The sequence below is a fragment of the Anser anser genome (genome assembly GCF_964211835.1).
Source record: "Anser anser genome assembly, chromosome: 16".
NCBI lineage: Eukaryota > Metazoa > Chordata > Aves > Anseriformes > Anatidae > Anser > Anser anser.
Genome location: NC_139737.1, coordinates 15,550,337 through 15,567,462, shown reverse-complemented (window position 1 = coordinate 15,567,462; position 17,126 = coordinate 15,550,337). Strand labels below are relative to the sequence as shown.

Sequence of the window (17,126 nt, the reverse complement as noted above, 5' to 3'; positions counted from 1 at the left end):
AGCATTTCTTTGGTGAGGACTGTAATGATTTTACGTTTTCAGAATACATTTTTATGTACAGTTTATACATTCTTTAATTCCCTGAGGAACCTTCTACAAATTACATTTAATACAGATCCCTCGGCAAATCCCTCGGCAGGAGCTGGAGCACAAAGTCTTTTCCCATGTGTCGAACTACTGTCAAAGAGAAGGTCAGGAGCGAAAAAAAAAATTAAAAACTCCCCAGAGTGCCATAAAGGCTAATAGAGAGCACTTCTAATTGCACTATCCCATCAGAGGGCAAAGCCAAGGTTAGGGTGGGCCTTAAGGGTGTGTTTCCTTAACTTAAAATTGTTTTGTTTCATGTGAAGTCCCAATTTGCCTCAACTTCCCAGCTTTTATTCAGGACTTGTGGGAAACAGCACCAGAAGGTGCAAGGCACCGTGCCTGCTCCTGCCCCGGCTCTGGGAGGGCTCCCTTGGTCTCCCGAAGCGCAGCAGCGCAGGGCTGGCCGGCCGGGCATGCGGCTGACACTGCCCTCCGCGAGCCCCCCGGCATGGAGCAGGGCTGGGTTTGCAGGGACCTCAGGGGACAGCTTCCAGCTCCCCACGGCCACGTGTGCGGGCAGCTGGGGAGCGGTGAAGTTCAGCGGGGGCTGTCCCCAGCTTGAGCCGGGTGCGAAACCCTTGCCCTTGCCTGCTGGAGCCAGGCACCTGCAAAGGGAACAGCAGCGAAAGGAAACAACAGAGAACTGAAGGCAGCTTTGGGTGAAGATGGGAGAAAACTGGGCCCGGGCACCTGGCAGGGTACAGGGAAAGGATCCAGACTTGGCTGGCTGGGGCGGAAGAACCTGCACCTTGTGCACAGGCAGAGGGGAGCCATCGTGCACCCAGAGCCACGGGAGGGAGACCTGGCCACCGTCCCTGCCTCCTGCACTCCCAGCCCCGTGACGGGCAGCCCAGCATCACCCCGGCCAGTAAAGGCGGCCCTGGTTCCACAGCGTGAGCACTGGTCACGCAATGCCAGCAGAGGCTGCAGCAAGAGAGGCCCCTGCCGCGCGGCAGAAGCCACAGACCGGCCGGGCAGCGTGGTGGGGACGAAGCGGACCTCGCACCAGCACGGCCGGGAGCTGGAGTCTCCTCCCCGCCCGGCAGCATGGCCTTGGCAGCGGGGCAAAGCTTTGCCACAGCCCTGGGGCCTGTAATACAGCTCCATCCTGCGAGGAGGCCAAGCCCTTCTCACCGGCATCGCCCGGAGCCGGGCTCAGATGGCACCCACGCACCGTGTCCTTGGTGGGCGGCGTGATCGGCGCCAGCAGCAGCGGCCATGCCACATGCTGCCTCGTGCCTTGCAAGCGCCAGCACGATTCGATTCCTCTCTGCTGCAGGCTGGAGCGGGGCCCCCTGCAGCCCCCCAGGAGGAGCACGACCCCTCTGAGGAAGCGTGCTCAAACCCCACACAGATCTGTCCTACGCGGAGAGCCTCACCAGGGACACCCTGACAGAAGGGTTCCTCAAAGGCTTCCACGCTCTTCAAAACCAGCCCAGCACCTGGGGGCTGCCCAGCGTCCCTGCCGCCTGGCTCCCCTCCACGGCACTGCCTGCACCCGCCAGCAAGGTGGCCCCCAGGCCGGCAGCCCGGGATGGGCAGCATCGCCCAGCTCTGCTTCCCCAGGACGGCTGCGCTGGGCAGGCCCAGCCCCACAGCTGGCTGCGGAGCACCCCGAGGGGCGTGGAAAACGCAGCTTGTTCCATACGCTGCATTTTCACAGGCTGCTGAGCCACCCTCGCTGGCAGCTGCAATCCCCACCGGTGGCGTGCACAGCATGGGCTGTTGCATCCTAGCTGCCGTCTGTCCACACCCCTTGTTTCCAGCTCTTATTGCAATGCAGCAGAAGCTAAAAATACACAAGTGCCACCCTCCCGTCACGTCTCCGAACAGGCTCCGCAGTCGCCACGGGATGAGCGTGACGGAGGTGGGGGCTGGCTCTGTTCCCAGGGCACTTCACTACAGCCGGGAAGCTCTGTCCTGGGGCTGAGCTGGCCCCGGCGGCGCGGGTGGCAGGCAGGGGGAGGCGAGGGGGGGGACGCTGCGGTTTGGCACCAATGGCACGGTGCCCAGAGGACCCTGCAGAGAAGCACAAGCAGCAGTGGGGTGAGCAGCCCCTGGGACAGTGGCTCTGGGGGCCAGCTCGAGGAGCAGGGCAGCCCCGGCTCACCCTGCCTTCATCCTGAGCAGAGCAGCTGCCCGCAGGCTGCTAAGCACAGCACGGCTCCTCCGTGCAGCCAGCACCAGGGCTGCTGCACCTGACTGCCTCATCAAGACAAAAAAGCCCCAAGTATGCCAGGAGCGCAGGGACACAGCTCGGGACTGAACCACGAATGCCCTCCCACAGGGAGCCCCAGCCCTCCGGCACGAGGTCCCTCTGCTGTTGGGCGAGCTCTTTTTATGGCCTCGGCACCATTTGCAGTAGATGAGACATCAAAGCTCACGTTTCACTAAAACAGACCCATAAAATTCAGGAAATAGCTTCGTCTCCTGCAGCGAGTACTGGAAGCAAAGGCAAAGCAGAGCTTCCTTCAGACGCACCGTGGGACACCGGACTGCCGGAGGACACAATGCCGGTGGGAACGTGCGCTGTGCCCGCCAGAGCAGTACCCACAGTTCTGGGATGTTCTCGCTGCCCACTGCCTCCCCACACCGCTAACCTCCAAACCCAGGCTCAAAACCCAGAAGAACCTCCAGGGGCAGGCAGGAGCCTAGGACTCGCACCGCTTCCCATCCTCTACCACTCCGACAGGCAAGAAATGTTGCTCTGCTCCCACAGCCTGGGCAGGAGGGGGCCGTTTCCACCTCTGCAGAGATTTACAGGCACTGTGGGATAACTGCACTTATTTTAGTTTGGTATTTCTCAGGTTATTCGGCATGGCAGAGCTTGGCAGAAAGTAGCAGGAGCAGCACCCTGCTTACTGTGGCAGAAACAAAGCAGACCCTTTAGCGCCCAGGCAGGAGCAGGACACAGCCGGGAACGCTGCCCGGGGAAGGACGGCGCCGCCGAATCCGCTGAACCTCCTGGAGAAAACCCATCGCTTGCCATCGCTCCCCAGGGAACCAGGCACCCCCGCCCCACCTCCATCGGCCCCGGCACGCCGCCTCGTAAGTCACGAGGGAGGTGACGGGCTTCACGAGTTAGTCACAGCTTGGTGACAAACCCACCAGATCTTCACGCATTGCTAAGGAAGCGCAGTGATGCAAGCACCTCCCCTGCCTGCCCCAGCAGCGGCTCAGCGGCAGTGCCCTGAGGACAAGCGAGCTCACGGCGCTGCCGCGGCTCCTGCAGGTGAGCGGCTGGCAGAGGTGGTCCTGGGAACCGCGCAAGCGTCTCGTCCTCTCTGGAGCCGCACTGCTTGACAAGGCGGTGGCTCTCCTTGGTGCCACGAGGAGGGGCTGTGTGCAAGGCGCGGTCAGCTCCTGGGCGCAGGTCCAGCCCCAGGGGAGTGGGGAACGGCCCAGCCCCTCTTGCTAGTTCTGTCCCCAGTGCTACTCAGCAGGTGCTGCGGAGAGCCACCAAGCACAGGGAACACCGCTGCCATTGCCTCCTCCGCCAGGAAGGCAGCCTTCCTCCAGGAGCCCTGCCTGGCCAGGCTTTCTCCCAGACATGGAGCTCACAGTGGCATTTGTGACTACTGCCCAGACCCTTCTGGAGATACCCAAACACAGCTCTTGCAGAGCTGGTGACCTCAGGAACGCTGAAGCCCACTCCACGACATGCTGTAAAGATTGTCCTGCGCTACTGCCAGTTCATAGAATCATCGAATATCCCAAGTTGGAATGGTCCCGTAAGGATCATCGAGTCCAACTCCTGGCACCACACAGGTCTACCCCAAAATTCAGACCATGTGACTAAGTGCACAGTCCAAACACTTCTTAAATTCAGACAGGCTTGGTGCAGTGACTCCTTCCCTGGGGAGCCTGTTCCAGTGGGCGACCACCCTCTCGGTGAAGAACCTCTTCCTGATGTCCAGCCTAAACCTCCCCTGCCTCAGCTTGACACCATTCCCTCGGGTCCTATCACTGGTCACTAAAGAGAAGAGATCGGCGCCTGCCCCTCCACTCCCCCTCGTGAGGAAGCTGTAGACAATGATGAGGTCTCCCCTCAGCCTCCTCTTCTCCAGGCTGAACAGGCCAAGTGACCTCAGACGCTCCTCATACGCCTTCCCCTCTGGGCCCTTCACCATTTTCATCGCCCTTCTCTGGACACTCTCCAACAGTTTCACGCCCTTTTTGTACTGCGGTGCCCAGCACTGCGCACAGTACTCGAGGTGAGGCCGCACCAGCGCAGAGCAGAGCGGGACAATCACTTCCCTCGACCGACTAGCAATGCCGTGCTTGATGCACCCCAGGATACGGTTGGCCCTCCTGGCTGCCAGGGCACACTGCTGGCTCATATTCAACTTGGTGTCAACCACAACCCCCAGATCCCTCTCTGCGGGGCTGCTCTCCAGCGTCTCGTCACCCAGTCTGTACGTACAGCCAGGGTTGCCCCGTCCCAGGTGCAGGACCCGGCACTTGCTTTCGTTAAACTTCATGCGGTTGGTGATCGCCCAGCTCTCCAATCTGTCCAGATGTCTCTGCAAGGCCTTTTCACCCTCATCCAAGTCCACAACTCTTCCAAGTTTGGTGTCATCAGCAAATTTGCTCAGAACACCTTCTAGTCCTACATCCAAATCATTTATAAAGACATTGAAGAGGACTGGCCCTAAAATGGAGCCTTGAGGGACCCCACTGGTGACCATCCGCCAGCCAGATGTGGCCCCATTTACCACAACCCTTTGAGCCCTGCCCGTCAGCCAATTGCTCACCCATCGGATGATGTTTTTGTTAAGATGTATGCTGGACATTTTGTCCAGTAGGATCCTATGGGAAACCGTGCCAAAAGCTTTGCTGAAGTCCAAAAAGATCACATCAGCTGGTTTCCCTTGATCGACTAGATGGGTGATCTTATCATAAAAGGAAATCAAATTTGTTAGGCAGGACCTACCCCTCATGAACCCATGTTGGCTGGGACCAATGACTGCATTGTCCCCCAGGTGCGCTTTGGGGGACAATCCAGTCATTGGTCCCAGTTCTGAGAGCTTGGGAGATGAGCAGCTTGACCCCTGCACCTTCTTCCTCACCCTAGCTCACCTTTATCTCCCTCCCAGACTTGATCTGCAGGAACACTCACACAAAACACTGACAACTGAGCCATTTCAAATCTCCACACGCTGGGGGAGGATGGTTTTGCTGTGCTCAAAACCCACATCGCCTCAGCAACCCCATCTACAGAGCAGTCAAAGCTGCTCCATCAGCCCAGTGGTGAGGTGGGAGTTTCTCACCTGGCCTTCATCCCCAGCGGACGGACGTCACTCTCCCGCATGCCCAAAAGCCCCTGCCCTGAGCAGCACCGAGGCACCGCCACAGAGCTGGCCAGGAACGGCACCAGCTCATGCTCTCCAACAGATTTATCCCTCAGCTCCACGGTCGGTTTAATGGCTTCCCATTAAAGCAGCACAGACACAAATCAGCTCAGGGAGGAGTGGGTCGTTTTATACCTCCAGCCATATTTCACCCTTGCCGGCAGAGTCTCCACACACGTAACAGGTCCTTTCCCCTTAGCAGAGCACCGACGGTCAGGTTTTCCTGTGCACACGGTTAACACAAAGCCCACTGGCTCATAAATCTCCTCTGGGAACAGCAGGTGGTTATGATCCGAGGCAGCAATTCGGAAATGGCAGCTTGGTGGGATGGGATTATTTCTGAGCAAGGGAAGATTTGCTGGCCAAGCTCTTGCAGCACTGCAGATGTGCTCGTCCCCAGCCTCCCCGCTGGTGCCAGTCCTGGAGCATTACATTATTAGCAGCAATCACAGCAAACGTGCACTTCCGTAACATAGGCATGATGAGATTCAACCAAGAGGCAACACTAGTGACTTTGGGGGAAAAGAAGGGCTGCTCCTACACAAGGAATGAGACCAAATCAACAGTATTTTGATTACTGAAGACAAATCCCACCCGGTTTGATTGCCCAAGCAAGACTTATCCACTCCGGGCTGCAGCTCTGGTCAAATTTCAACATCCTGAGCTGTGGCCCCAACTGGAAATACAATGATCCCTCCCTGCCCCCTTCCCACCACACATGAACTGCAACAACTCACACACAGGACAAGGTCCCAAGGCCTTGACAGCTCAGTTAGGAGAAGGAGAGAGGGTCACAAACCTGCTTTTCTTTTTTCTGTATTTTCATTATCATCAAATCTGGGATGAATGTTATTTCTGTAAGACACAACAGAAAAAAAAAATTGACAATAAAGAGACTGGTGAACCCAAGGTACTCAAACCATCCACCTCACCCCTCCGAGAGGCCGTGCAAACCCCAGTCCCACCCGGAGTAACAAGGCTGCACGAGTGAAACGCTCCCAGGGACAAACTTGGGAACTGTGGTCTGCTGAACCATGGTGACTATGCAACCCCACGCAGCTCAGTGCTACGTGAACCCAGCGCGAAGCAGCGTACCTGGGGTTAGTGGAGATGCCAACCTGCCCGCCAGAGCACAAACCCTACACCAGGCACCCGAGACGTGTCAGGTGCTGCCAATCCTGCAGCAGCAAAGGGAAGCAGCAAACCAGCTTGTGCCAAACTGCGACGACAAAAGTACGGGATGCAGACGGGACGCAGGAGCTCGGCGGGCACCAGAAGCAAGGGATGTCCCTGCACTCCCATGGCTGGGGACGGGGAAAAAATGCACCTCGCTGTGGTGTTCCTCGCCCTGGCTCAGCGCCATGCACCGCTGGGGACAGCTCTGCAGCAGCTCTGCTCACTCACCCTGCATAAGGAGCGGGAGGCTTTTGTTCTGAAGAAGCACTACCGGAGACATGCGCTGCCTCTGCCACCACAGCCAGCTGCTCCCATGCTCCATGGCACGGCGTGGTGCCTGAGGGCCGTGAGCCCTGAAGAAAGCAGCAGACGCTGGGAGGACAGAGGTGAGGTGGCAGGGCAAGAGTCACGCTGCCGGTGGGCGCCATCTTCCTGGCACAGTGCCGTCACCCACTGAGGAGGGGACCACCGAGGACCCCATGGGTCTGTGGCTGCGCAGCACCCCTCGGGGGCAGAGACCAGCCCAGAGACCAAGCTCCCTGCTCCAGGGGCCGTGGTAGGGCCCAGCCGGCAGGGCCATGTTGCTGGGCTCTCCTCGGTGGCCAAAGCTCCCTGCGGGTGCTGCCCAAACGCAGGCACAAAACGCAGAGCAGCCCGCCGTGCCAGCGACACGTGCCACCAGGCTGGCGAGCAGACACGCGCATGCCCAGGGCCGGTTTCCCTGGGGACCCGGCACAGGTTGGAAGTTGCCGGGTAAACGAGAGCGCTGGGCTCACTGCTTCCCCCTCGCTGGTACATCGCCAGCAGGAAGGCCGGGAGCAGCCCTGCCCCACGGGGCATCAGCAGCAGAAATGGTGCCGAGCCCAGGCTGACGGGGCATCACCGCAGCTCCACAGGAACACGTGCGCCGGCTGGGACAGCCGGGGGGATGTGGTGAGGTTTCAGCCCCGCGCCCTTCCCAGCACAGCCTTGCCACAGCACACCTAACGGAGCTGTCAGGTCTTGCCCAGAGCCCCAGCTCCAGCAGATGCTTTCCGAGGGCCAGCCCTCGGCAGTTGTCTGCTCCCACAGCGCCAGCAACGGAAGCCAAGGAGCCCAGAAGTATTTGAGGAGTGTTTTAGACACAAATCCCACGAACATCTGCCTCTTGTTTCCCTCCCGTACCGTGCGCACCCCACTCCACACAGCAGCCAGCAAGGCAGGAGCCGGCCTTGCTGCAGCAGCTGTCACACTTGGCACAGGCAATCGGCTGCTGCAGACCCAGCAGTCCCCCCACATCCTCTCACTGTGTCTCCCGTTACCAAAACCCAGAGCCGCTTCTGAGCAAATGCAGAGCCCTGCACCTGGGAAGGAACAACCACGTGTATCAGTACGGGCTGGGGGATGACCTGCTGGAGAGGAGCTCTGCGGAGAAGGACCTGGGGGTCCTGATGGGCGACAGGTTGGCCGTGAGCCAGCAGTGTGCCCTGGTGGCCAAGAGGGTTAATGGGATCCTGGCGTGCATTAAAAGGAGCGTGGCCAGCAGGTCATGGGAGGTGATCCTCCCCCTCTACTCTGCCCTGGTCAGGCCTCACCTGGAGTACTGTGTCCAGTTCTGGGCTCCCCGCTACAAAAAAGACAGGGATCTCCTGGAAAGAGTCCAGCGGAGGGCCACAAAGGTGATATGGGGCCTGGAGCATCTTCCCTATGAGGAAAGGCTGAGAGACCTGGGTCTGTTTAGGCTGGAGAAGAGAAGACTGAGAGGGGATCTTATCGATGTTTATAAATACCTGAGGTGTGGGAGACAGAGGGATTTGGCCAACCTCTTTTCAGTGGTCTGTGGGGACAGGACAAGGGGTAACGGCCACAAAATGGATCACAGGAAGTTCCACACCAACATGCGAAAGAACTTCTTCACAGTGAGGGTGACGGAGCACTGGGACAGGCTGCCCAGGGAGGTTGTGGGGTCTCCTTCTCTGGGGACATTCAAGGCCCGTCTGGACGCCTACCTGGGCAGCCTGCTCTAGGGAACCTGCTTTGGCAGGGGGGGGTTGGACCTGATGATCTCTCGAGGTCCCTTCCAGCCCCTGCAATTCTGTGATTCTCCCCTCTGAGCCAGCGCTTCTCCTGGGGCTCTCTCCCCAAAGGTGAGTGCCCGACAGGCCCTGCGGCCAGGCAGCAACGGGCCAGCACACGAGGGGACCGAACCTGTGTGGCAACGCTGGCCCAACTCCACAGCTCCCTCCTGCTCCTGCAGCTCACAACAATCCTGCCAGGCTCCAGCAGAGAGCAGCCCCAGCCCAAAGGTTTGCTCAGAGCCAGATACGCTGAAGTCTAGGTTTGATTCAGCTTTCGCAGAGGCCTGTGGGCTGCAGGAGGCTCCCGGGGCTCAGCTGACCCCTCAGCAGCAGCACAGGAGCGCTCCAGCCATCGCCCGCTGGGCCCAGCCTGCGTCCAGCACGGCCCTCTGGGCGCCTCCAGGTCCCCGGGCAGGAGATGCTCTTAGCCCTGGCTCTGCGTCACGGCCTCTCGTTCAGATTCTCTTCTGGAATAGCTCAGAAGATGGACGTTGGACCCCTCAGCCACTGCAGGCACTAGCGCTCTCTTTCTGCTCTTTATTTTCCATCCATCATCAACAGGCTGCGACCTCCCTCCTGCGCCCAGGTCTGCGCAGCCCTGGGGAGCTGAGGGAGCTCCCCCCTCGCCCCGCAGGCCGGTGTCACAGCTCTCGGCCACATGCCCTGAGGATTCGTCCAGGCCACCCCCAGAACAGAGCTCTCACAGAGCAAACCACTTCCAGGCCCACAGAGCCAGGAAGAGCCGTGGAGACGGCTCCGGCAGCACCGCCGACATCTCTGTCAGCAGGGAACGTCCTCCGGGAACCCCCACATCCCCCCAGCGTGACTCTGGGCACCTCCTGGGTCCAGGGCAGGGCCAAAGCCCACCCAGAGAGAGACTACAAGGGCGTCTGCAGCTGTCTGAGCGCACAGGCAGCTTCACCCAGCCCGAAGGGGTGGCAGGGAAGGAGGAAGGCTCAGACGCTGCCCACAAGGCAGCACTTCAGCACTGCTTCTGGCAAGCACAAGCTGGGATGGATACATTGCTGCAGGCTCCTCAGCACCAGGCTAGCCCCGGCTGGAAGCCTCGTACTGCGTCCTCTCAGACTCAACGTCCATGGCCTACAGGAGCGTGCTTCTACCACTCCCCTCTGCCTTTTCAGGCTTTTTTTTTTTTTGATTAAAATAAAACAAACGTTACACACTATGGATCAGACGCATTTAGCCGCCTAGGTGCCAGCACGCTCACCACCTTCTGTATGTCTTTCTTTTAACACAGGCGGTGCCGGGAGCTGAAGGAGAGGGCAGAGGGGTGCCAGGACACCGTGCTCCGCAGGGCCTGAGCCCGCCGCTGCTCCCCCTGCCCTCAGCCCCGGCCTCTGCCTCCAGCACGGCCCCGGCCCCGTCACATCACGCAGCCTGGGGTGGGATTTCGGGGCACAGCAGCTGCACACACACCGGGCCGGCAGGACGAGGCCCGCAGGCAAGAAAGGGTGGCCAGTGCCACGGGCAGGTGGCTCAAGGGAACGAGGCCCACGGCGAGTGGGCAGAGCCCTGGCTAGCTTCGACCTCGAGTCGTGAGTCTCATCCCTAGCAGGGCTCTTTACCAAGCCAGCGAGCCCACGGCTCAGGCACGCGGCAGGCCCGGCGTTCCCAGGAGCCTCGGAGCAGCGACGTTGCCAGCAGGAAGGGCAGCCGGCATGCTGCAGCCAAGGGGGCAGACACGGACCGGGCTCGGGGGGCTGCTCATTCCTGATGGTTGGTTTCCGCAGCGAGCGCTCCCAGACCGTTCTGCACACCCAGTACGCGCACACAGAGCTCACGGGCAGCTTCTGCCAGGGAAGCTAGCAGCAGGAAGCCATTTGCAGCTACCCCCGCGTGGCAGGACACAGACAACCCCGGCTTCGGCGGGTTGCAGGGGGCACGGCAGAGGCCCAGCCACGTCTGGCAGCACTGGCACACGGCAACAGAGGACGAGCCCTTGGCCTGTCCTCTGGCAGGCTCTGGATGAGCGGGGGACAGGACGGGACTAGGGAACAGGCTCAAGAGGGGACACGGGGAGCAGAGAGCTGGAGGAGGTTTCCCCGTGACTGACGCCGTGAAGCACATGGGTCGCTTCTCGGCACACACCTAGTGAGAGCCCAGGAGCTCTCGCTGCAGGTCGCAGCCACAGGACAGACCTGTGCCCCAAAATCACTCAGCATGGCCGCAGCCAGCGAAGGACACATGGGAACAGAGCAGGCAAGATCCTCCTCTCACCCTACCAAAACGACAGGAAAACGTCTCTGGGTTTCCTTCTTCTGTCTGCCTCTACGTAAAGCAGCTCGAAGATGCCCAGCCCTGCACGGGCACCACCCGCTCTCCCAGCACCCCGTCCAGCCAAGCCCGCTGCCCGGTGCGGCCCTGGGGCAGTGTCCCCGTGCTCAGGAGTGGTCCCAAGCCCCAGCACGCAGGTCTGCTCTTCTGCTGCAGCTGGCAACAGGTACCCAGCACCCACTGGGTTACCCGACTTATTTCCATAGCACTGAAACCAGTGCACGTACCTGTCTTGGAAAATCAAGGCTGAGACGCTCGTTAGTCCCAGAGGAGACAGCTTTAACAGAGATATCGGCTCTGACAGCGAGCAAAGGCCTTTCAGCACAAAGAAAAACCCAGCAACATCATTGCCAGCATCAGGAGAGGGCGCTTGGCCTCCTGTCCGCACACGCTGCGACCCCGCCGCGGGAGGCTGCCCCTGAGGACGGCAGCACCCAGGTCCCCGCAGGGCCCGCAGGCCCCGCTGTGCCACGCTCCTGCTTCCACAGGACGCGAGCTGCGGCGGCCAACGCAGCGGGCAGGGAACGGGGGGCAGCCGAGGCTTCCTGCTGCTCGTGGTCCCACGGATCCGCCACCACGGTTCAGGGACGAGCTGGAGGGGAGGCAGGGGCCACGCTGGCGCTGCCCGGAGCTGTGCTCTGCCACTGCTGCTGCCTCCGGAGCACCCGGCGCGGCCTGGCCTCGGAGCCAGGAGCTGCTCCCACATCCCGAAGGGAAACACGCTGCCTGCTAAGGAGCACCGCCAGTATGCTCTGCGAGCCCCGGTTAACTAGCCATTTCCATGCTAATTAAGTATTTGCAGACTAAAGAGAAATTCTAATCTCAAATGAGACAGCCCAATTTCCTAAACGAGCTTATGGTTTTCATATGGAGATCAACATGTTCTCACTACCACATCATGTAAGTGCTCCAGGCTGCTAGGTTCAGCTTTATTGCCACGGCTGCAAATGGGGAGCTTTTACGCTCTGTGCTTAAGTTTTTATGCCTCTTTAACCCAATATAATTGATCCATGTCCCATACCAGTGTCGCCAGCCTACAACAGCCCCAGCACTGAGCGGCTGCCGGAGCTGCAGGTCACCACAGGCGAAGGCAAGCCCTTCGCCACGCTGCGGTACCAGCTCCTCACGTCCCTGGCTCCAGGTGCTCACAGGCCGCAGGAGCACACATCGTGTCCTGCCCTGTTGTGCTTAGAGACCAGCAAAGCGGTGCTGAAAGCTGTTTCGTCCCTCTGCACGAGCAGACCATCTCTCTGTGGCACGGCCTCTACAAAGCATCTGCTGCTAGCAATGACGTTCTGAGTTACACAATTTGGGGCACGTCAGGTTACTGTCCTCCTCCCTTCAATTTATTTTTATTGTTCCGTAAGTGCCAGACATCCCTACACCAGACCGAATCCACATCATGCCTGTATTTCCTGGCGCGCCTGCCTGGGTTCCTCCAAGAGCTGAAGTCTTTGTGCACGAGCCAGAAACATTATCAGAAATTCCATGTCTGAGCCAATACCACCCCGAGACCGAGCAGTGACTGTGTGCTCTTCCCCTTTTACCAGCCTCCTCACAAGAGTGGCCAGGCTCTACTCTGCAGCTGGAGGATTGATTTTCCCGGTTCAGAGGCTGAGGCTCGCTAACATGCGGCTCACGTGCTCCGAGCGTCCTGCGGACACGCGAAGTGCTCCTGCCAAGCGGCCCCAGCCACCCGTTCTGCGAGTAAAAACGTACCTCAGCTCGTGGCAGGGAGCATCCACGCACCTCCTCTGTACCCGCATGTCCCTGCGGAGCGGTGCCCCTCTGCTTTCCCTTCAAAACTAGAGAAGATATTCTCAAGATGATCTTCAGGAGGAGAAAAGCGAGTATCGAAAATGAGCTGATTGCAAAGGCACGCAGAACGGAGGTGTCCCAGACTTGTAAATCCATAGAGAGACAGACCTCTAGAAAATTTCACTCCACTTTGCACAGCTATAGGAGAACTTTTAATACGCATTTCGGAAACAAGCCAGGCGGGCTTGGGGAGGAGGGCAGCAGAGGAAAAGGACCTACATCTTTGCAGTGGTAACTCGGATAGACCCTGAGCGAGTCCGTCGTAGCCTGGATCAGGCGCGGTGCTCGTAGGGCTGAGCCTGTGAAGCGCAGAGCCTTGGCCACGGCACGCCGACCAGGACCAGCGCGGCTCGTGGACACGTTCACGTTACCAGAGACAAAGGAAAACAATGTTATGAGAGCACAGCCCGCAGGGAGAGGCCGTGAGCTGGGCCTGCCCTGCAGCACTAGCACAGACAGCGACAGAAGGGCAGGCCTGGGAAGCCAGGGACCGCCCAGGATGAAGCCACAACAGACAGGCCGCTGCTGAGGCTGTTTCTCAAGATCGTACTTGATGGAAGGACAGACTGCTGTTGCCTATGCCCTGTTGTGTCTCAGAAGGAGAGGAGGGTTCTGGCAAAACAGCCGAAGTGCTCTTCCAAACTGTCCACCACACAGCACGTCTCCACACCAGAGCAGCCAGCTTCCTGCTTGCTGAACACCATCTGCTGAAAATCCAGCTCCGAGCAAGCACGACGCGCGCTTGTGCACTCACCCTCAATCTGCACAGGCTGGGCAACAAGCTGAGCACAGAGGCCTCCGTTTGTACAGGCCGTGGCTGCACAATCACTACATCAGCAGACACGCACTGTGCATCCAGACTGCGGAGAGCCACCGAGGTGAATGAGAAGCACCGGCACGAAGCAGAGCTGGGACGGGCTGGGGCAGCAGGCACGCAGCAGGAGCTGACACCAAGCGTACAGCGCCCGAGATTCATCCCTGAGCGCAGCAGCAGACGTGCCAGCAAACACCCCGAGCGCAAGACCCGGCAGGCACGACAGGGGCTGGCAGCACTGGCTTGCTCAGGACCGGCAGCCACGGCAGGGGCCCGCTCTGCGCTGCAGCCGCACTGGGGAGCTCTGGCCCTCCGGCCCAGAGGTGCTTCAGCAGCAGGCCGCCAGGTGCTGAAGGCTCTGCACCGTCTCCAACGTGCCAGGCAAGGCTTTTACAGTTCCAAAGGCAACACGTCCTTTCCTGCAGCTACAACAGCTCTGCAGCTGGGAAACGAAGCAGTAGGTTGTCAGATGAGACCCTGTCTGCATCAAACCACCTCAGGAAAGCAAGTTCATACTGGCTGCAGCTCTCCCTGCACCTTCCTCCGGAGTTTTAAACGCCGCGGACCCTTGAAATGTCCCCTGGCTGATGCTGGAGCCTGGGAACATTCCCTCTCGCAGGCACCTCCCAGGCTGTGGCACCGCTCGAGACAGCAGCTCAGCGAGCCGCCTCTCGCAGATCTCCCCGCAGCAGCAGCGAGGGCCCACGCTGGGAGGGGATGCCCGGCTCTTTGCACCTCCCTTGCTTCTCTCCTCCTGGTGTTTTACAGCCATTTAACACAAGCTCTGTCAGTACAAGCTGCAGGAGGATACCCTGGGCTCAGCCCTGGCATCGCGCTGTCCCGGGGGCTGAAACGAGCAGGGCAGCGGCCTCCCAGCGCGGAGGCAGGAGGAGCGCGGCGCTCACCTGGGCCCCAGCTCCCAGCCCCCGCGCTGCACGCTGGAGGGCCTGGGGCCGTGCTGGAGGAAGGCCGGCCTGCAGTCAGAGGGCTCTGAAACCGAAAATCGCACAGCACGAGCCCTTTCTGCACGCAGCCCCCAGGGAGATCCACGACAAAACTCTGATCAGGGGGATGAGCTACTTCCTGGCACGGTCAGCGCTTATGGGAGCTGGCAGGGCTGCTTGAAAGCAAGCGGGGCAGATCCAGGAGGCTGGGGAGGGCTCGGTGCCACCCCTCCTGACAAGGAAGCCTATCAGTGGCTTTTTCTCTGTCCCCCACCCACCCAAAAAGCTGAACGTGTCCTGCACATCACTGCCACTACTGGGCCGGTGGCAGGACTGGGTGGCAGAGCCCTCCAAGCACGCCTCAGTGCTCCCACGGGCAGCGCTACCTGCGCTGCGAGACCCGGACAGGAGCCCTGCAACACGGCCGCAGCAGCAAGGCTGCAAGAAACGCTGCAAGCCCCCGTGCTGGAAGCAGAAATCTAAGAGCCCTTCTGCCGCAGGACACAGAAGCATTCCCAGTATGCGGTTTACAAAAATAGTCCCGCGGCTAGCTTGCCTGCAATTGGCGAGCGGCGTTAGAGCAGGCAGCTCTTCGGGTCCCCTTTACCATCAAACAGATCTCAGGTAAGTCCAAACATACTCCACAGCAGCCCCAAAGCCGCTACCTACAGAAGTCCCCCAGTTCAACGGGAAAAGCACATTTTTAGCCAGGTTTTGAAACTTTAAGGACAGCAAAGTCTCAAAGAATGTTCTCTAAAAATTTCATTTACATGCTGCGTAGCCAGTGGTCTGCAACCACAGAAAGCTGTGCTTTTCTGCAGCTTCGGTCTGCTCAGGAAGACTTGCTACAAACGTGCAGGCTTCAGGCTAAGAGCAGCCAGGAGAGAAATCCCGAAGCAGTGGCCAGAAGTGTACGAAGCTCCCGGACAGCCACTGACCATGCGTTACCCCTACAGCCTTGCTTCCAAACCCCATGTGTTTAATTTTCCTGCGGAAGAATAAGCAGCTTCTAACAACTCATCACCTTGTGCGAAGTGAGTGTGAGCTCTGCACGAAGCCTGCCGGGCCACGCAGCTCCTCCGGGCGCTGCGGTGCTTGGGGCACGCGGGGCACCTACGGCCGGGGTGCCAGCACTGGGGGCTGCTGGGGGCAGCAGTGGCACCGCTCGCGGGGAGGGCTCGGTGGGCTCATTCCAGAACCCAGCACCGCCCCACGGTGCTGGGCCCGGCCCAGCCAGCTGCTGGCTCCTAGAATAGCTCCGATCGGCTGGGGGGGATCACGTAATTGCCCCAGGGATGGGAAGCACTAACTGTATTCAGCTTGCTGGAAGCTTTGCTGGACTCGAGGAGAGCAGTCACGAGGGGCAGAGTGTCACCCACCGAGCTGGGGCAGGAGGGAGAGCCTTCAGCTTGTTGTGCTCTTTCAAGGTCCTGTTTGTCCCAAGAAAATGAAAGGGTTTCAAAGAAGGCTTAAACTCAATTTTTTTTTTCTTTTGAAACAGTTTTCCAAGAGGTCTTGAGGCTGCAGTTTTACACAAAGAAAACAAAAAATCTTCAACTCTTGGCATCGCCCACCCTGCCCTGCCAGAGCAGAGTGCGGCTCCTCCCCAGCCTGGTGCCCAGGGACCACGAGGGCAGCTGGGTCAGGGCTGGCCTCGGTGCTCGGGCTCCTCATCGCAGGCACTCAGCACCCTGCTCCTGGCTCCTTTTCCCGGACATCTTTGTGTGTCACTTTTAAAAGCCCCATGAGAGCCCCAAAACTACTATTACGGGCTGCAAAATCAGTCGTGCCCAGAAAGCTGCTGAAGTCCTTCAGGGCTGCAGGCGATGGCAGCTCAGGGCATCGCTTCTCCTCTGGGCAGAGGGCGACACCAGAGTCCAAATCCAAACCTTGGATCCAAAACTGGGAAGGAGCAGCCTTCACGTCACAGCGAGCATCCTGCTCCAGCCCTGCAGCCAGGAGAAGGCACTGGTGCTGTGCCATCCCCCAGGAGCAAACAAGAAGGAAGGGGGAGAACAGAAGCGAGTTAATATTGTGCCATCCCCTCCGAGTGCTCAATTTTGAAATAACAGCTGACATGTTTAAAAAAAAATAATCCAGAAACGTGCAGATAACATTTTAAGGTATCAGAAAGGGTCTCACAGCTGCCAAAACGAAGGGGAGAGGCCGAAACGCCCGGCCTGGGAGAAGCTCGCACCGCCAAGAGCTCTGGGCTGGGAGAAAGCCCTCAACGGGGCTGCGGGGCTCGGCCGGGGCTCTGCTGGAAACGAGGGTTAGGGGTCAGGGAAAGAAGAAGCCGAGAGCTCACACGGGCCTGGGAAGGGGCTGCCAAAAGGAAGCGGGGCTGCCACAAGACGCGGGCTGGGAAGCAGCTCGGAGGCTTTCCCGCAGCCGGGCCGCAGAACGGCTCCGAGGGCTGGGCCGCCACGGAGAGGGGCTGCTGAGGGGCTGGGGCAGAAGGTGCCTTCCTCAGGCACCTTCCCCAGGGCAACGGCGGGGCCTTCCCCAGGGCTCAGCCGGAAAACGAGGGCTTGGGTTGAGAAGCAGAAAGCCTGGTGCCATCGCTGGGGTGCGGCTGGAAAGG

General features: G+C 59.6%; 1 protein-coding gene across 14 annotated transcripts in view; it reads right to left on the bottom strand.

The window, feature by feature from the left end:
• The window catches only part of CHD6 (chromodomain helicase DNA binding protein 6), an 89,914-nt gene that overhangs the window by 55,989 nt on the left and 16,799 nt on the right, over positions 1 to 17,126 (bottom strand). For 11 of the 14 annotated variants that reach the window (XM_083801305.1, XM_083801302.1, XM_083801298.1 and 8 more), the window contains one exon: positions 6,238 to 6,293. The exons of 1 other annotated variant lie outside the window; for it this stretch is intronic. In XM_083801305.1, coding sequence (XP_083657431.1) covers positions 6,238 to 6,270 — 33 coding nt within the window. In that variant the 5' untranslated portion in view covers positions 6,271 to 6,293. Of the gene's footprint in view, positions 1 to 5,357; positions 5,866 to 6,237; positions 6,294 to 17,126 lie in introns of those variants that run through there. 2 more of the 14 variants (XM_083801293.1, XM_083801292.1) reach the window with 2 other exon arrangements.